At 38.3% G+C, this 20340-nt stretch overlaps 1 protein-coding gene across 1 annotated transcript in view; it reads right to left on the bottom strand.

Moving 5' to 3' along the window:
* LOC140232830 (poly [ADP-ribose] polymerase tankyrase-like) overlaps positions 1-20340 on the bottom strand; it is a 93575-nt gene that overhangs the window by 73111 nt on the left and 124 nt on the right. The window contains exon 2 of the mRNA XM_072312947.1: positions 862-919. Coding sequence (XP_072169048.1) covers positions 862-919 — 58 coding nt within the window. The remainder of the gene's footprint in view (positions 1-861; positions 920-20340) is intronic.

The following is a 20340-nucleotide window of genomic DNA, read 5'->3' as shown; positions in this document are numbered from 1 at the left end:
GACTGTGATTTCTATCACAAGTCTTTATAAGACAGGCCCCAGGTGCATGCCGCTGGTTGCCAGGGGAGGAAAAGGCAAATTTAATCACCGAGGCTCGAGACCTTCCTCCCCGACAAGTGCATGCACATGTATACATGTATCTCTTTGTTTGCTATCTTATTCTTTCGCACAGTTCTTCCTCCTGAATTTAAAGTGAAAACAGTGTTGAGCAGGGTACCAGTTTATTGTATGTAGACTTCAATGCAAACACTGCATTGTGCTTTTTTTTTTTTCAATCAAAGATCCAGCATTTCCACAACTTGGATAACACTACACTAGAATCTAGATTCTAGTAAATTTGAAAAGAAGAGCACATGCCACGATTGCCAGATCACACTTCTACTGGTTACCAATACATACTAAACTGAATGATCATGACAAAATATTGAGGCAAATGTTGCTTTAGAACTGTATATGAAGCAAGTGTGCCATAAGGACTTAACACGCTTTCTCCCCCATCACTTGTTCACGACAGGCGTTCATATTGTTAAGTCCCACTCTTTTGCTTCGTGTCGGGCCCTGCACCCTCAAACGCCTCGTCCATATTGACTTCAACCCACGCGCAAACAGCGGAGGTCGAGGGACCTCCCCGACCTGAAAGGCGTGTGTACAATAAATGCCGTCTCCACATGTGTTGAATTGAAAGCGAACAAGGCAATCTTCTGCATGCACGTACCCTCACAAAATAGATTCTTTCGAACGAGCACTACGATCACAAATTCAGAACAACTTTAAGCATCTTTATAATATAATACAATACATAGAATGCAATGGCTGCAGCCAAGTATAAAGACGGGGTTAGAAATTGAGAATTTTACGTACCTTACAAGACCTCTGTCCGGATATTTGTGCAGTGCCGCTGTCTTGATAAACGACGCTTCTTCAGAGTTACGACCAAACGTAGATGGCAGCAAAGCATGCTACTGTATGAGAAAGGAAGATCGAATTTAAAATTGTGATGGTACTTTATTTGACAGCAGGTGCATTGCTCGATTGATAATTCTTCAAAATCACTTGTCTTCTCAAAGCACGAACACGCTTTTGCGTCATGTACTTGAATGAAATTAATTCACAAGACCATTCAACTTACCCAAGTTATCATAACAGTCATTACAAACTAAAGTATTTCCCATGCCTCAATGTGCACTGCAGACAACAAAATTAAACAGCTGCTGCAGCTGAAGGCCCTCCTCTAAAAAGAGTTACAGTTGAACCTCTCGTATCCGGACAAGTCGGGACCGGGGCTCATCCGGATAAGGGATTTGGCCGGATACGGGAGACTCAATGCTTTATGTTACATACACATGTACTGATGTAGCCCATTGTAGTACCACATGTAGTAAGGTGTATACTGCAACCTTTTCATTGTTACATTTGGGGATGTTTGGGGATGTTGAAATGTCTGGAGGTAAGCAATTTGGAAGGAAATTTGATGTAATGTACGTGTATGTTAATCATGTTGGAAGTAATGTGTAATTCATGTGTGTTTGGGTAGGAGTTGTCAAGGAGTTGGGAATCCCCCTTTCCTCCCGTAATTATTGAAAAAATCACGGCGAGATTGCGTCCGTATAATAGAGAGATGCGGATAAAGGGAGGCCGGATAAGAGAGGTTCAACTGTACTTATTTACTTACTTACTTTACTTTACCGGAACGATGGTGTAGGACAAAGCCTGTTCATCGATCAGGTAGAGTTATCTCTTGATGCTCTCTTTCCAATCAAGCAATTGTCCAGCGCTGTTACCCTTCCTATACAATAATTAACAGCTCAACTTCTATTGCGTATTTGTGTTATTACCAAAAATGGCCTATGGCAGGAGTTGACAGCTACTGGAGACCAAGAGCATGTATTATGTATCAATACACATACATGTAATGACTATCCCAATCAGTCATAAGCAAACACAACACCTTTCCAGTGCTTGTCTAGCCTATTCTTAAAGGCATTTATGGAACAAGCAGAGACCACTTCTTCTGGGAGAGAGTTCCACATACCAACAACTCTGTTAGCAAAGAAATACACCACATAACTCTCTTGTTAGGTTACAGGCGGCACCTCTTACCATAAATGATATAAACAAAAGTTTCAAATTTTATCAGATTGAGGCTATTTCAATGATAGCAAACTAAAATAGACGCTAGGCTCCTGGACAGTGCAGGGCCGGGTCAAGCGTCAAGCATCACTGCACAAGGTATCCCCCCCCCCCTGCTCTGATGGAAAGAATCTCCGATAAAATATCGGGAGGGGGAGCTGCAGCCCGGCGGCCCTGCCCTGTGGAATGCGTCCTTTTTAGTTATATACTTTATGACAATTACGACTGCAAATACTTCCAATTATTTAAAGAGTCTATATACGGCAGCAGCCTTGAAGGAACCAATATTCACTAAAAGGCATATCTCAATGGAGAATGGCATCGTTGCGACTCGACTCCAGAGACTCAAAAATGGCTTGCGCTCTCATCACAATCAGTCATGATCAAGATCGAAGGAGACCCCAGAGCGACTTCAGAAACATGTTCATATATCAAGATGGATAATTTGAAGAGTTTGTTTGCAAAAACTATGATAAGTCCATATTTGTCAAATGGAGATATTTGCGATTAAAGGTCAAGAAAAATTAAGAGAATAATAAGAAAATTTTTGCTTCTTTTGACCATAACTTTAAAATAAACTTTAAAAATGTACCTTTTATTATGTATAGTGACCGATGTAAAAGGTGCCGTATTATTTTGTACTTCATGGTAGAGACATTTCTTCAAAATCTACAAAAATGGACTTATCGGTTTTTGCGAACAAACTCTTCATTATTTTATTCATCCAGAATTCCAGACCTCCCTGCGACCTCTCTATAGGTCGCTTAAAGATCATTGGGTCTCCGCAAAGTCGTGGAAACGTCTTAATGCCTCGCGATTAGTCCCCGCGACTTGGTCGCGACGACGTCGCGGGGACGTCGCGGAAAAGTCTTCGCGACCAGCTGGAAACTGGAAAGAATCCGAAAAATGATGTTCGATTCTTTCACAAGATTACAGTGGACGTCGCGGAGACGTCTCCGCGACCGTTATAGTTGTACAGGGAGACACGAGTCGCTACGCCAACTATAGTCTAATGACAATGCCCTACATAATTTTGCATCAACATGCTCAAAGGCTTTTTGAGATAAGAAACGATGATGATCGAGAGGATACATATAGCGAAGGTCTTTAGTTCTAAGGACCATTTTCAACCATCCAACCAAGGAGCATGATCTAACCAACACATTTAGCTATATCAGATATATACTTCCTCTTTCGAAATCTCTTGCTGGGTGATACACGGGAAACAAAACAGAATCTGATATTTTACTGTCCTTATAAATGGTGCAAGTCAATGATCTTTCCTTACTAACGAAGGACGCGTGTGGATGAATCAAACAGAATAGATTGGCGTTCCGGTCCGACAATTCTTTGACACGCGCGTTTATGGTTGAAAGAGATATGAAAGGGAAAGGTGGTGAATAGGAGCAGGGAGGTGGAAAGAGATCTCTTTCCACCTCCCTGATAGGAGCCCTTGATAGTTTCTCACAGGGAACTGCTTCTTCTTTTTTTTCAATTACTTTCGCACCAGTGTTCAGTGAAACTTTAATGCTCAAAGACGGAGAGCAGAGATATACTCCGATAGCTCTTCCTATGGCATGTTAAAGATTTATTTATTTATTTATTTCCGTTTTATTTCAACAGGGTAGCCCTTTCAGTTAAAAAACTGCTCTACCAAGGGGCCCTGCACAATAAAAAGATACAAAACATATATTCAAATGCACAACGTTACAATCAATCAAAACAAACGTAAACATATCAACCAGATAGAAAAAAAGGGTGTGTTACAAAATTATACTATGATAAAAATACAACATGAATAAGAATGAAAGAAACCGAGAGAATAACGCGAGTTAACAAACAACTATAACAACAACAACAAAACAAATGATATCTCAGTTCCCGGTGTCATAGAAATAAACATAATATGTATTGCACTCTGTTCTTCCTCATAAAATATCACAATAGGGTTAAAACTTGAGAGATAAGATTCTACTCTGCTTTTTAAATATAGAAAAAGATGACAAAACTTGCATAAAACGAGGTAAGTCGTTCCAAAGGTTTGACCCTTGATAATGCAGAGATCTCTTATAATATTCCGTACGGGGTGTATTGATTTTTAGTGGGCAAGAGAGTGCATATCGAGTTTGCAAATTGACATGACGAAAAACAACTATTTCTTTTAAATACACTGGCACCATATCATTGATCAATTTATACATAATAAGATACGTTTGGTATTGCCTCCTTTGTATAATCTTTTGCCAGTTTAATTGTCTTAAAAGAGTAGTACTGGATATTGAAAAATCAGCATTTAAAACCAAACGAGCATATCTATTTTGCAATTTTTGTAATTTCTTGATATTGCACTTTGAACTTCTGCCCCAGATTACAAGACCATAATCAATATGCGGCAAGATTAATGCATTATATAACATAATTAAAATATTTCGTGGAATGTTCTTTCTTAACTGTCGGATATACCCTATGATTTTAGAAACCTTCACATAATATACCTTCTCAATTTGTTTATTCCAAGATACAGATTCTTTCGTCAGATGTCAATAATGTGCATGCACTTTATATTCGAACATGATGGAATATTGATAATGCACACAGGCAAGAAGCAAACGTGACATCAATATGGAAATAGTAATACACTATGTTAGAGCGTGACTCATTGAGAAATTAATTATCGAAGACATACTCTTGCACATAATAATTATACATGTATTAGTATACTAGGTATAGGCCTACTTGACTCCATTGCACCTGGAACCACACACTTACCACACATCTTCCTCTCCCAGTGGCGTAACATGCAGGCAGTGGGAGACAGGGGTAATGCATCCTCCCAGTTCACAAGGATGGGAGGTTGGCATACAATAAACTATACAGTCCGTGAGCCCCCCCCCCCCCTCCTCCCAGACTTCGAGGGAACCATACTTTTTTTTTATGAGTTGTATTCGTTTTTGTTTGTTTTTTGTTTTTTGCAACTGATTGACAAATTGCCCTACATCGACGTAAATAAGCACTGAATTGATCAGTGTTTTAATAGTAGCCATGATAAAAAAAAAAAAAAATCATGGGCGTATAAACTCGAGCAGGATTCGAACCTACGACCTCCTGATCACCGGACAGGCGTCATCTCCACTATAGACCACCGAGCTTTCGCCCGACAGCAAGTATTGGTTCTAATCCTTATAGCATTAATGTAATTATTGTCATCATTGATTATCATTACTTAGTATTATCATCAATTTGCTACTATCATCTTCGTCGTCGTTATACCTTGCCTTTTTTCATATTAGTGCCGGTATTTTCTGATCCCTTAAGACGAGTTTCTCCTGCAGGCTCAAATGGGATGGTTTCTTCCCATGTTTAACAAGAGACTTACTAATAGGGGATGAGGTAAATACATCCAATCCTTACTGTTATTAGGTGATACGCTATCAGCGTATCACCTATTGTGATTGTCAAAATCTCTCTTTATTTTTTTTAGGTGATACGCTATCAGCGTATCACCTATTGTGATTGTCAAAATTTCTCTTTTTTTTTATTCTTCTTTCTTTCTGCCACATTTTGTGTCGTCAATATCTCAATAATGACATTACGGAATGACATGACATTTTCAGTCAACATGTCTCATGACAAAATCTAGCCACAATAAGGTTTTCATGACAGTAACATATCTATGACGTCATCTAGGCGCCATTTTGTGATTTTCGGACCTTGTCACGTGATCGATCATAACTTCATAACTAGATGTTATTTCTGTATCATTTTCGGTGGACATGAAGTTCAGGTCACGCTCTATCTTACTTTTTAACGCTAGTTACACAGGTCATCATTACGCGCGCGTAAGCGCGCGTCAAAATTTTAAAAGACTCAAAACGACTTCCCAATGGGAAATCTCGAAGTTTCAGACAATTTTAAGCGTTTCAAACATTTTCTCGCGTGCGCGTCCGTCCGCGCAATTTCGCGCGCAGAGCCCGTAAGCAACATGAAAATGCAATTTTTTTGACTGATTTGGATTCCTTATACTTGGAGTAACAATATCCATTGATTTCCGATCGATTTCGACCTATAACAAAGGAATGCACTGGCGTCAAAGTTGTAATTCCGCGTGCGCGTCTTTCTGCAAATATAGTGAAAAAACATGTCTTTGTTTATTTCGCCATAGCTCTTTAAATCGTCCGTTGACCCTATATTTCTATTGCATATTACAAAAGTATATGAATTGTAAATAACATTCCAAGTATCAATATTGCCAGGAATACGCGATGACGTCATCATATCGTCATTTTAAATAAAAAAAGTGGAATTGATTTTTTTCAGGTACTCTTTCAGACATTCATTTGCTCGTATCTCTGTTGTTTAAGCTCAATATTATCCCAAATTCAGATATGTTGTACTTTGAACATTTGCCTTTCAAGTCCATGTGATGGTTTTGAAATATAATGACGTCATCATACTAGAAATTGTGATTAAAGGTAAAGACTCAAAATCAGACAAGTTTACGTGTTATGTCTATGGGAGGTGATTTTTTTTTTAAACCATGCATTGACTTGACAACGTTTAAGCACCTTTACCTCATCTGATTTTGCTCCATTTCCTCTGAAACATACGTATGTTGTAGCTGAGACAATAAGCTTTAGTAATCGTGCATTTTATGTTTTCAAATCTCCTCATTAGGTTGATAATTTTGTAGTTTAAAACTGAAAATGAGAATGCAATCTGTACAGAACGATTCCCAATTTATCTTTGCAACTGTATATTGATTGAATCCACGCTGCCACTTGTGAGAAGTTGAATAGCGCCATCACAAGTCAACCAGTCACGACAGTATTATTATACATTTAAGTTTCGCACTCGGTCTTCAGGACAGCCGTGTGGCGTAATCGCTTAGCGCGCTGAGTGTTCATAATGCCATACCGGAAGGAGAGAAGTTCGACTCCCGCAGGATTTTTCCCGTTTTTTCTTTTTCTTTTTTTTTTCGGCAATTCAGCTTTACTCCGATGTCATTTATCATATTATTTTATTAAGTGTACGTAGCCCGTGAACACGGCTGCTCTATTTCCCTTGTTTTGTATTGGAGTTTGGACATTGGGTTTGCTTCATTAATTTTGTCACACTTAATGTTGTAAATTGCCCCTTGTTACAGTGTCCCGCTTGCCACCTTTCGTTTGCTCTTTCCTTTTCTCTTCATTGGCTCTTGTTATATTGTAACAGGATAGGTAGGAACATGTACGTCTAGATAACTGGCAGGAATGGGAGCTGAAATGATTAACTCTAGTCCAGGTGTATGGCGTCTCGCTCATCTCTTTGAAATTTCAGGTTGTCATAAATGGAAGGCATCACTGTTTAGTAGTAGTAATGAACCTTTTCATGTTGTAAATGATATAAAGATATGAATTTCACATCCAATCTTCGGGACAGCCGTGTGGCTTTATAGTCGCTTAGCGCGATCCATGGTCATTGTGCACTACATTCGAGACCCGCAGGACGCTATTATTTTTTTTCTCTCTCTAACTCAACTGGAGCACGAATGGCAACTGAATAGATTAACTCTAGGCCAGGTGTATGGCGTCTCGCTCATCTCTTTGAAATTCCAGGTTGTTATTGTTTGACCCAAGAACGGAATTGTAGACAGGTTTTATGTTGCTATAGAGGTATCTTGTGCCACATGAGTAGAAGGCATCACTGTTTAGTAGTAGTAATGAACCTTTTCTTTTCCCTCCATGTCAATTATAGTGTGTTTAAAGGGGTTGTGTGTCTATCTGCTAAAGAAAAGGAAAAACTTATTTTCGTCATGGCTGTTTCTCTATACGTAGCCGTAGGTGAGGAGTGTTGTTGGTATCTGAGCAGTGAACAACAGAGCATCAGGCTAAAATCCCCCTTAGTTATACGCGCTAAGCGTTCAATTTGATATTATCTTTATTTATGTAGTCAATCACTGCTAATGAAGTTACAGAATTATGTTATGACACATTGCACTGAAAGTTTGTAAAGCAAAGTTTATGGACAAGGCAAGCAATTGTACATGAATAATACCATTGATTTCAGAGGGAAATTATGGTATACCTAAATGTAAGGGTATCATTGCTTTGGAATTGCTGAGACAATATCTTGGCACGAGGGCTTCCACTTCTAATAACTGATCCCTTTGAAGATGTGTCGGTCACGGGTGATCGTCATGATTCATCTTTCACGTAGAAGCTTCCGTTCCACACTCTTCGTTCGAGAAGACTTACCATCATACTTCAAATTGTGATTAAAGGTAAATACTCAAAATCAGACAAGTTGACGTGTTATGTCTATGGGAGGTGATTTTTTTTTTAACCATGCATTGACTTGACAACGTTTAAGCACCTTTATCTCAGCTGATTTTGCTCCATTTCCTCTGAAACTTATGTATGTGGTAGCTGAGACAATAAGCTGCAGTGATCATGCATTTTATTTTTTTCAAATCTCCTCATCAGGTTGATAATTTTGCAGCTAAAAACTGAAAATGAGAATGGAATGTGGACCAAACGATTCCTGAATCATCTTTCACATAATAGCTTACGTTCCTCATATTTTCTCGTCAAGACGTACATGGCCGAGAGGATAAAGGCGACGTCACAAGAGACGTGAGGTTGCACACGTACGGGTTCGAACCCCATAAGAGCACGAAACAAAATACGTATATCTTTTTTTTTTATAGAGTATTCACCTTCGTCCATGTAGAAAGCACGTTTTCATGTAAACGTACACACACACAGGCACACACACACACACACACACACACACAATATCCCTTTGTTTTGTGTTGGAGACCACATTGCTTTGACTGGCAACTTGGACTTGAAATTACAAAGTGAAGATGACTCTTAAAAGACAGCATGGCCATGCTTGATTTTTTTTAACAATATGAAGACCTATTGGTAAATATTCATTCACATATCATTTCCAATCAACTTACTTGGACACGGTGACACCACACGAAATTTTCAATTGGTTGCATGACAGAAACAATTTCATCTGAATTATGTAGGACTGTATAAAGAATTGGACTTCACGAATATTTCTCAATATTACTTCAAGTCGCAACTTAACATTATTTTCGCTGTCGATCACTGAAAATGAGAATGGAATCTGGTCGAACCGATTCCCGATTTATCTTTGCAACTGTATATTGATCGAATCCTCGCGGCCACTCGTGGGAAGTTGAATAGCGCTATCAGTCACTTTACGTATATCGCCAAAAAACTGAATATCAATGTAAATTTGTGTTGTGTATAGCATACATAGATAGATTTAAGTTTCGCACAGGATCTTCGGATCTTCCGTGTGGCAGAATCGCTTAGCACGCTGCGTGTTTATAATGCCCGACCGGAAGGAGAGAAGTTAATCGAGTCCCGCAAGACTTTTTCCTTTTATTTCTTTTTTCTTTTTTTTCAGCAGTTCAGCTTCACACTGATGTCATGAACACAGCTACTCTATTTCCCTTGTTTTGTATTGGAGTTTGGAGGTTGGGTTTGCTTCATTAATTTTGTCACACGTAATGTTGTAAATTGCCCCTTGAAACAGTGCCCCGCTTGCCACCATTCGTTTTCTCTTTCCTTTTCTCTTCATTTGTTCTTGTTATACTGTAGCAGGATATTTAGGAACGTGTACATTTACATAACTAACAGGAATGGGAACTGAATTAATTAACTCTAGTCCAGGTGCATGGCGTCTCGCTGATCTCTTTGGAATTCCAGGTTGTTATTGTTTGACCAAATAACGGAGTTAAAGACAGGCAGGGAAGGAAGTGACTTGATATTGCTTCATAATGAGGAATTTTGGGCAACACCTTTCCAAGCGTAGTGATTATGACGGGGTTCTCTGTCGTTTATTTTCGTCATGGCTGTTTCACTAGTTTAGCCATAGGTGACATATGTTGTTGGCATTTGGGAGAATAGAACAGATCAGTACCAAACTGGAATAGCCCTATAAGTAATGTGGTAAGCGTTCAATTTTTTGCATTATCTTTCTTCTTCAAAGTCAGTCACTACTGATCGAAATACACAATAATATGACACGTTCCATTGGTAGTTTAGGAAAAGGGAGTTAATGCACGATGCAATGATAAATGTGCTACCATTGATTTTAGAGACGTCGTTGTGGTGTGGTACTGGTGATGGTAAGGGAACCATAGATTGCTTTTAAAGTAATGAGACAATCATTGGACCTTTGCATCAAGACCGTATTCCCATCTAGAATATAATGCATGTTCGTGCGGAGTTTTTTTTTTTTAATCCTGACGTGGACATTTTCTTTTCCTTGTTTTTAATTTAAGAATGTTATATCTAAATTTGTTTCTTTCCCCTAACACTTTTTTTTTTGTTGGATATAAAGTTGGACGTTCCGTGACCGAGTAAAAGAGCAGCGATTTAGTTACAGTTTCAATGCATCTTGTTTACCATCTTCTCTGACATTAAATTGATTGTTTTTAAATTTGACATTGTCTGTCTATAAAGCAATTTGCCTGTTTATGCTCATAAAACACTGCTATAACAACTAATACATTTGCTTCACTTGTCACACGCAATGATGTGGATTGCAGTTGTGCATGCATTTTTTCTTTTGCCACCTCTCGTTTTTCTCTCCCCTTTTCCCTCATTTTGGATTTGTTATACTGCAGATGGGAATGATTACAATGACATAACCCAACTTGAAGTAGGAATGAGAACTGAATGAATTAACTCTAGGCCAGGTGTATATAGCGTCTCGCTCATCTCTTTGAAATTTCAGGTTGTCATTGTTCGATCAACGGAGTTGAAGACAGGCTTTATGTTGCTATAGAGGTATCTCGCTCCACATGAATGGAATGCATACGCTGTTTAGTATTAGTAATGAACTTTTTCATGTCCATCCCTGCCAATAAAAGTGTGTTTGATGGGGTTTTGTGTCATTGTGCCTATGAGAAAGCAAAGTTTTATTTTCGCCATGGCTGTTTCTCTATGCGTAGCCGTGGGTGATGGGTGTTGTTGGCATCTGGCCAGTAAAGAACCGAGTATTATGCTATAATACCCCCCTCCCCCGGTTAGGTTCTAAGCGTTCAATACGGTGATATATCTTTCTTCTTTATTATGTCAATCACTGCTGATGGAATTACAGAATTATGTTATGACACGTTTCACTCAAAGCTTAAAAAACAAAGTATATGCACGATACAAGTAATGGTGCATGAGTCCTATAGGCCATTGATTTTAGATGAGAAATTATGACATGCCTATAGTAGGATTGTCATTGATTAGGAATTAATGAAACGATTAAGCACACCTTCCACTTCTAACTGTCCCCTATGAATGTGTGTCGATCATGTGAGATCGTCATAAATTATCATTCACGTATAAGCTTACGTTCGAAGTGTACTCTTAGTTGGAGGAGACCTATAGTTACATGGTTAAAGGCGATGTCTCTTTCGCTGGAGCCGTACGTTTGGCCCGTTTTTCTTTTGCCCTTTTCTCTTTAATTGAGATATCACTTTCGTCCAGGTATAAATCACATTCTCATGTAAACAGACTCACTTGCTCTATATCCCTTGTTTTGTATCGGAGGCTTCATTGGATTTACTGCTTGTAAATCTCACAGGCTTGTATATAGCTGTAAGAGCTCTTTGAACTGATCACTATGATAGCAAGATGAGAGGGAGTCATATTGGTTATGTAAATAATGGTCAAAGGTCATATTTTAAAAGGCCACTGTTAAAGCCAGGATGGTTATAAACACTTAATTGTCATGTTTTGTTTGTACGTGCCGAGGATCACTTGGATCCCGTTTACAGTGCGAGGTTCGGCCGCGGCTCGGCCGCGCCGAGACCGCCTTCATTTCGGTGTAAACGTGCAAAAGGCCAAATGCGGGGCCAAAATGGCCTCGCATTAGGCCACGCTAATGTGGTCTCGGCCGCGGCTGAGCCGCGGTCGCGCCCGGCCTTTTTCTCAGTGTAAACGGAAACTGGGCTAAATGCGCGGCCAATTTTATTGTGGCTTCCAAACACTCGCCTGTACTATTTCGCTATTCAGGATATTAACCACTTCAACGTCGAAAACTAGTATAGTTTAAGGTGGTTTTGTCCTGCAAAGGATTTTCTCCTTCGGCAAAGGCCTTTGCCCGAAAGGCGACTTCGTCGCCACGGAATTCAGTTGCCAAAGGATCTGAAAACCAGACAATACCAAATTGCGTTTGTTTACAAGTAGAGCGCCACTACGACAAAATATTGAAAGGTTTGAATCAAAAGCGCGGCCGAGCCCGGCAGTGTAAATGGACTAAATTGCGGGGCTCGGCCGCGCAATTGAGGCTCAAAAAGTCCGTAAATCGACTTAGTCGTACACGCACAGAATTTCCACATAGTTTGTGTGACAGAAAAACAAATGTGATCTGAATAATAAATGTAGGCCCCCAAAAAAGTTCAACTAAGTATCTCATTATAACTTCAAGGTGCTATATTACATTCTTTTCTTTGTCGATCACGGATGACCGACATCTGATGACCCCAAGCGTATCACCTAACTCGTCTTCAGTGTGACGAGTTTCATATCTCGTTTCTTATTAGGTGATACGCTATCAGCGTATCACCTATTGTGATTGTCAAAATCTCTCTTTATTTCTTTTTATTCTTCTTTCTTTCTGGACAATTTTGTGTCATCAATATCTCAAGAATGACATTACGGAATAACATGACATTTTCAGGGAACATGTCTCATGACACTATCTAGCCACAATAAGGTTTTCATGACAGTAACATATCTATGACGTCATCTAGGCGCCATTTTGTGATTTTCGGACCATGTTACATGATCGATCATAACTTCATAACTAAAGGTCATTTCTGTATCATTTTCGGTGGACATTAAGTTCAGGTCACGCTCTATCTTACATTTTAATGCTAATTACCTAGGACATTATTACGTGCGCGTACGCGCGCGTCAAACTTTTAAAAGGCTCAAAATAACTTACCAATGGGAAATCTCGAAGTTTCAGACAATTCTAAGCGTTTCGCGCGTTTGCGTCCGTCCGCCCATTTTCGCGCGTAGTGCGCGTAAGCAAAATGAAAATGCACATTGTTTGACAGATTTGGATTCCTGATACATTAAGTAACAATATCCATTGATTTCCGATCAATTTTCACCTATAACAAAGGAATGCGTTGGCGTAAAAGTTGAAATTTCGTGTGCGCGTGTATGTGCAAATAGAGCGAAAAACATGTCTTTGTTTATTTCGCCATAGCTCTTTAAAACGTCTGGTTACCCTATGTTTTTATTGCATATTACAAAAACATATGAATTGGAAATAACGTTTCAAGTATCAATATCTCCATGAATACATTATGACGTCATCATATCATCATCTGAAATCAAAAAAGTGGAATTAATTTTTTTAAGGTACTGTTTCTGAAATTCATTTGCTCGTATCTCTGTTGTTTAAGCTCAATATTATCCCAAATTCAGATATGATGTACTTCGAACATTTACCTTTCAAGTCCATGTCATAGTTTTGAAATTTGATGACGTCATCATGCTTTAAATTGTGTTTAAAGGTAAAGACGCAAAATCGGACAAGTTTACGTGTTATGTCTATGGGAGGTGATTTTTTTAGAAACCATGCATTGACTTGACAACGTTTAAGCACCTTTATCTCAGCTGATTTTGCTTCATCTCCTCTGAAACTTAAGTATGTTGTAGCTGTGACAATAAGCTGCAGTAATCATGCATTTTATTCTTTGAAATCTCCTAATGAGATTGACAATTTTGCAATTTAAAACTGAAAATGAGAATGGAATGCGGACCAAACGATTCCTGATTCATCTTTCACGTACATAAGTTTACGTTCCTCTAATTTTCTCGTCGAGACGTATGGCCGAGTGGTTAGAGGCGTCGTCTTAGAAACGTGAGGTTGCACACGTACGGGTTCGATCCTCACAAGAGCACGAAAGAAAATAATGATTTTCTTTTTACTTTTTTTCTTCAATGGAGTACTACACCTTCGTCCATGTAGAAATCACGTTTGCATGTAAACACACTTATACGCGCACACTCACACGGTAAACCTTTGTTTTGCGTTGGAGACTGCATTACTTCGACTGCTGCAAAATCATAGTTTTGCAGGCTGGGCTTTTCAAACTGATGTAGTATATTGTTACAAAATGAAATTTGTTCATATCAATTCAGTAACACAATGTAGTCGTGGTTACTTTGTGCTGATTTATACATGTAACAAGCTATACATTGTAAAAAAAGGTACTCAGTCTTCTGTATTGATGATTATTTGTCAATTAGTGGTTTTTGTGGAGTTTCAGATAGTGATAAAAAGTATGGATGATAAGTGCAGCGATAATTCCTACAGTTAGTTCAAAGTTGTGTTACAGATGTTTGATACATACATTTAGCATTGTGTGTGTATATACGTGTGTATACAGGTTGGCCATATGACACATTCTAGACAATTAATCTTAATTGATTAGCAAACGTGATCAGCTATGGAACTGAATATGGTACTAATGTATGATGTTAATGATTCTAATTAAACTGTGACGAGTTTAAAGGGATAGCATAACTGTGTGTAAAAATAAGGCAATTATAAGGATATTTTAGGGCAATTTGATAACCATGCCTATAATAATTTCATACAGGTACTAATACCTGCCTCATTTTTTGTGCGATAGATCGTCATGTCAATAGCAAACTGACAACGTACGATGAATGTGTTATATATTGGACAACTGTCTTTCAAGTCCATAACGTTCCCCATATTTTCCCGTCGAGACGTGTGGCCGAGTGGTTAAAGGCGACGTCTCAGAGACGTGAGGTTGCGGGTTCGAACCCCGCAAGATCACAAAACAAAATACATAGCTACTTTACTGTTTTTTTTCTTCAATTTTGTATTACATATTCGTCCATGTAGAAATCACGTTCGTAAAAAAACGCACCTAGACACACACACACGCCATATCCCTCTTTTTTGTGTGTTGGAGACCACATTGCTTCGACTGCAGCAAATTTTGCAGGTTGACTTTGTCAAACCGATCATAGTATGTAATGACGACGACTGAGGTGTTGTACTTTGAACAATTGTCTTTCAAGACGATGTCATTGTTTTGTAATTTGATGACATCATTACACTGAAAATTGTGATTAAAGGCAAGGTATCAAAACCAGCCGATTATAGGTTTTATGTCTGCGGGACGTATTTTTCCCAAGTTGCCAGAAATGGCATAGTGACCTCAGTCGTTACAGGGCCGCTTCTCCGTCTAGCAATGCAATAGATGTTCACCAGGCCACGTTAGTTGAGTGGGCATTGACTTTCCCCCTGTTATATCTATACATTGTTTTTTTTTTTTTTTTTTGTCTTACCATTTCCGTGGATGACCCGTGGCCGAGTGGTTACAGAAACGGTTTCGCATGCACGCTCAATATAACTTCAAGGTGCCTATATCACATTCTTTTCTTTGTCGATCACAGATGACCGTCATCTGATGACCACAAGCGTATCACCTAACTCGTCCTCAATGTGACGAGTTTTCATGTCTCGTTCTTCTTTCTTTCTGGCCTATTTTGTGTCGTCAATATCTCAAGAATGACATTACGGAGTAACATGACATTTTCAGTCAACATGTCTCATGACAATATCTAGCCACAATAAGGTTTTCATGACAGTAACGTATCTATGACGTCATCTAGGCGCCATTTTGTGATTTTCGGACCATGTTACATGATCGATCATAACTTCATAACTAAAGGTCCTTTCTGTATCAGTTTTTGTGGACATAAAGTTCAGGTCACGCTCTATCTTTCTTTCTCAGATGCTAATTACCTAGGACGTCATCTAGGACGCGTAAGCGCGCGTCAAACATTTAAAAGGCTCAAAACAACTTTCCAATGGGAAATCTCGAAGTTTCAGACAATTTTAAGCGTTTCAAACAATTTTGCGCGTGCGCGTCCGTCCGCGCATTTTCGCGCGCACAGCGCGTCAGTAACATGAAAATGCACATTTTTTGACTGATCTGGATTCCTGATACTTTGAGTAACAATATCCATTGATTTCTGATAGATTTTGACAAATAACAAAGCAATGCACTGGCGTCAAAGTTGAAATTTCGCATGCGCATCTATGTGCAAATATAGTGAAAAAACATGTCTTTGTTTATTTCGCCATAGCTCTTTAAAACGTCAGGTGACCCTATGTTTTTATTGCATATTACAAAAGCATATGAATTGAAAATAACGTTTCAAGTATCATTATTTCCATAATTACAATATGACGTCATCATATCGTCATCTGAAATCAAAAAAGTGGAATTAATTTTTTTAAGGTACTGTTTCTGACATTCATTTGCTCGTATCTCTGTTGTTTAAGCTCAATATTATCCCAAATTCAGATATGTTGTACTTTGAACATTTGCCTTTTAAGTCCATGTCATGCTTTTGATATGTGATGACGTCATCATACCTTAAATTGTGATTAAAGGTAAAGACGCAAAATCGGACAAGTTTACGTGTATTGTCTATGGGAGGTGATTTTTTTTAAAAGCATCAATTGACTTAACAACGTTTAAGCACCTTTATCTCAGCTGATTTTGCTTCATTTCCTCTGAAACTTTAATATGTTGTAGCTGAGACAATAAGCTGCAGTAATCATGCATTTTATTCTTTGAAATCTCCTCATCAGATTGACAATTTTCCAGTTTAAAACTGAAAATGAAAATGGAATGTGGACAAAACGATTCCCCATGTATCTTTCACATACATAAGTTTACGTTCCCCATATTTTCTCGTCGAGACGTATGGCCGAGTGGTTAAAGGCGCCGTCTCAGAGACGTGAGATTGCGGGTTCGAACCCCACAAGATCACGAAACATTTTTTTTTTTATTTTACTTTTTTTCTTCAATTTTGTATTTCATATTCGTCCATGTAGAAATCACGTTCGTATATAAACGCACCTATACACACACACAGACACACACACACGCCATATCCCTCTTTTTTGTGTGTTGGAGACCACATTGCTTCGACTGCAGCAACATTTTGCAGGTTGACTTTGTCAAACCGATCATAGTATGTAATGACGACGACTGAGGTGTTGTACTTTGAACAATTGTCTTTCAAGACGATGTCATTGTTTTGTAATTTGATGACGTCATTACACTGAAAATTGTGATTAAAGGCAAGGTATCAAAACCAGCCGATTATAGGTTTTATGTCTGCGGGACGTATTTTTCCCAAGTTGCCAGAAATGGCATAGTGACCTCAGTCGTTACAGGGCCGCTTCTCCGTCTAGCAATGCAATAGATGTTCACCAGGCCACGTTAGTTGAGTGGGCATTGACTTTCCCCCTGTTATATCTATACATTGTTTTTTTTTTTTTTTGTCTTACCATTTCCGTGGATGACCCGTGGCAGAGTGGTTACAGAAACGGTTTCGCATGCACGCTCAATATAACTTCAAGGTGCCTATATCACATTCTTTTCTTTGTCGATCACAGATGACCGTCATCTGATGACCACAAGCGTATCACCTAACTCGTCCTCAATGTGACGAGTTTTCATGTCTCGTTCTTCTTTCTTTCTGGACAATTTTGTGTCGTCAATATCTCAAGAATGACATTACGGAATAACATGACATTTTCAGGGAACATGTCTCATGACAAAATCTAGCCACAATAAGGTTTTCATGACAGTAACATATCTATGACGTCATCTAGGCGCCATTTTGTGATTTTCGGACCATGTTACATGATCGATCATAACTTCATAACTAAAGGTCATTTCTGTATCATTTTCTGTGGACATTAAGTTTAGGTCACGCTCTATCTTACATGTTAATGCTAATTACCTAGGACATCATTACGCGCGCGTACGCGCGCATCAAACTTTTAAAAGGCTCAAAACAACTTTCCAATGGGAAATCTCGAAGTTTCAGACAATTTTAAGCGTTCCGCGCGTAGGCGTCCGTCCGCGCATTTTCGCGCGCAGTGCGCGTAAGCAACATGAAAATGCAATTGTTTTGACAGATTTGGATTCCTGATACATTAAGTAACAATATCCAATGATTTCCGATCAATTTTGACTTATAACAAAGGAATGCGCTGGCGTCAAAGTTGAAATTTCGTGTGCGCGTCTATGTGGAAATATAGCGAAAAACATGTCTTTGTTTATTTCGCCATAGCTCTTTAAAACGCAGGGTGACCCTATGTTTTTATTGCATATTACAAAAGCATATGAATTGGAAATAACATTTCAAGCATCAATATTTCCCGAAATACATTATGACGTCATCATATCATCATCTGAAATCAAAAAAGTGGAATTAATTTTTTTGAGGTACTGTTTCTGACATTCATTTGCTCGTATCTCTCTTGTTTAAGCTCAATATTATCCCAAATTCAGATATGTTTTACTTTGAACATTTGCCTTTCAAATCAATGTCATGGTTTTGAAATTTGATGACATCATCATACCTTAAATTGTGATTAAAGGTAAAGACTCAAAATCGGACAAATTTACGTGTATTGTCTATGGGAGGTGATTTTTTTTTAGACCATGCATTGACTTGACAACGTTTAAGCACCTTTATCTCAGCTGATTTTGCTCCATTTCCTCTGAAACTTATGTATGTTGTAGCTCAGACAATAAGCTGCAGTCATCATGCATTTTATATTTTAAAATCTCCTCATGAGGTCGACAATTTTGTAGTTAAAAACTGAAAATGAGAATGCAATCTGTACGGAACGATTGGCGATCGTTGTTTGCAACTGTATATTGGTCGAATCCACGCGGCCACTTGTGGGAAGTTGAATAGCGCCATCTCCGTCAACAGTCACGATTGTATAATTAAAAATTTAAGTTTCGCAAACGATCTTCAGGACAGCCATTTGGCGTAATCGCTTAGCGCGCTGGGTGTTCATGACGCCATACGGGAAGTAGTCCAGTCAAAATATGAAATGACCCACAACTAATTGCAACAGAAACGATTCCACTTGCATTTGACCCGGAGGAGCTATCAAAATGACATATTAAAAGTTCCCTAAAATTCGAGTGGTGGATCAGTGTCTAATTTGCATAAATTCAAAATGGCCGCCATACAACCTATTTATGCCTATATCTCGGGATATATAACCCACAGAAAGTAAATACCGGTGTCTAAACCTATGTATGTTAGGTCAAGGAATACAAATATGTTATCTTTAGCAACTTTCAAGCATCCCTTTATATAGTTTTTGCATATATTTGCATATAATTACATACAAAATGGCCGCCATATTGCCTGTGCAAGCCCGTATCTTTGTATATCATTAATGTAGCACACTCAGGAATAAGTCGCTATATATCTGGACATAAAACCCGCAGAAAATAGATTCTGGTGTCTAAACCTATGTTTTTTAGGTCAGGAAATACAATTATGATATAAGCAGTAACTTTCAAGCTTCCCTTTATACATTTTCTGCATATATTTGCATTTAATTAAATGCAAATTGGACGCCATAATGCCTCTACAGGCTTATATCTCTATCTATAAAAGGTACCCAGTGATGGTGTCTGTGGTCTTAATTTTACTGCTGAGAATCACTGATGTAGAATACGTTCCACTCAGGAATAATTACCTATATTTCACTAAAAATTTGCATAGCTATATTTATGCATAAATCCATTTAAATTTTTATCGTGAATATAATTTCAGATATACGAATACGAGCTACAGAACGTTAATTCTACTGTAATTTCTACATCCAAAATTTTAAGGGCAAAATTGTTAGAATTCCATTCACAACCTTAATGATTATCCTTACATCCAGTTTTATATTCTTGCATTGATTAAAAGTATTGTATTACATTAAACTCACTCTAAACTTCTTTAGATAAAACCTCAGAACAGAAAACAACTGTAAGGAGCATCGAATAGAACATATCTTTATTTAACTGTAATCTCAACTTAGCTTCCAAAGTGTGCTCAATAGGTACACAACAGCAAAGTCTCAAATTATGTAGTAGGAATCGTTAAAAAGATTTTTATGATTGCACGATATTTAATGTATTATATCGTGTAATTTGCCCTCATGTTTACTGCTTATACTTGTGTCTACATTGCAATACTTTTCTTTCTTTTTTTTTTTTTTGGGGGGGGGGGGGGAGTCATCAAGATCATGATTATCCATAAGCTACTCTACAAAAGTTTCATGAGTTTGGACATTAGTTTAGAGGATGTTCTT

The sequence above is a fragment of the Diadema setosum genome, chromosome 1 (genome assembly GCF_964275005.1).
Source record: "Diadema setosum chromosome 1, eeDiaSeto1, whole genome shotgun sequence".
Taxonomy (NCBI): Eukaryota; Metazoa; Echinodermata; class Echinoidea; order Diadematoida; family Diadematidae; genus Diadema; species Diadema setosum.
This window is presented reverse-complemented; position numbering and strand designations above follow the sequence as displayed.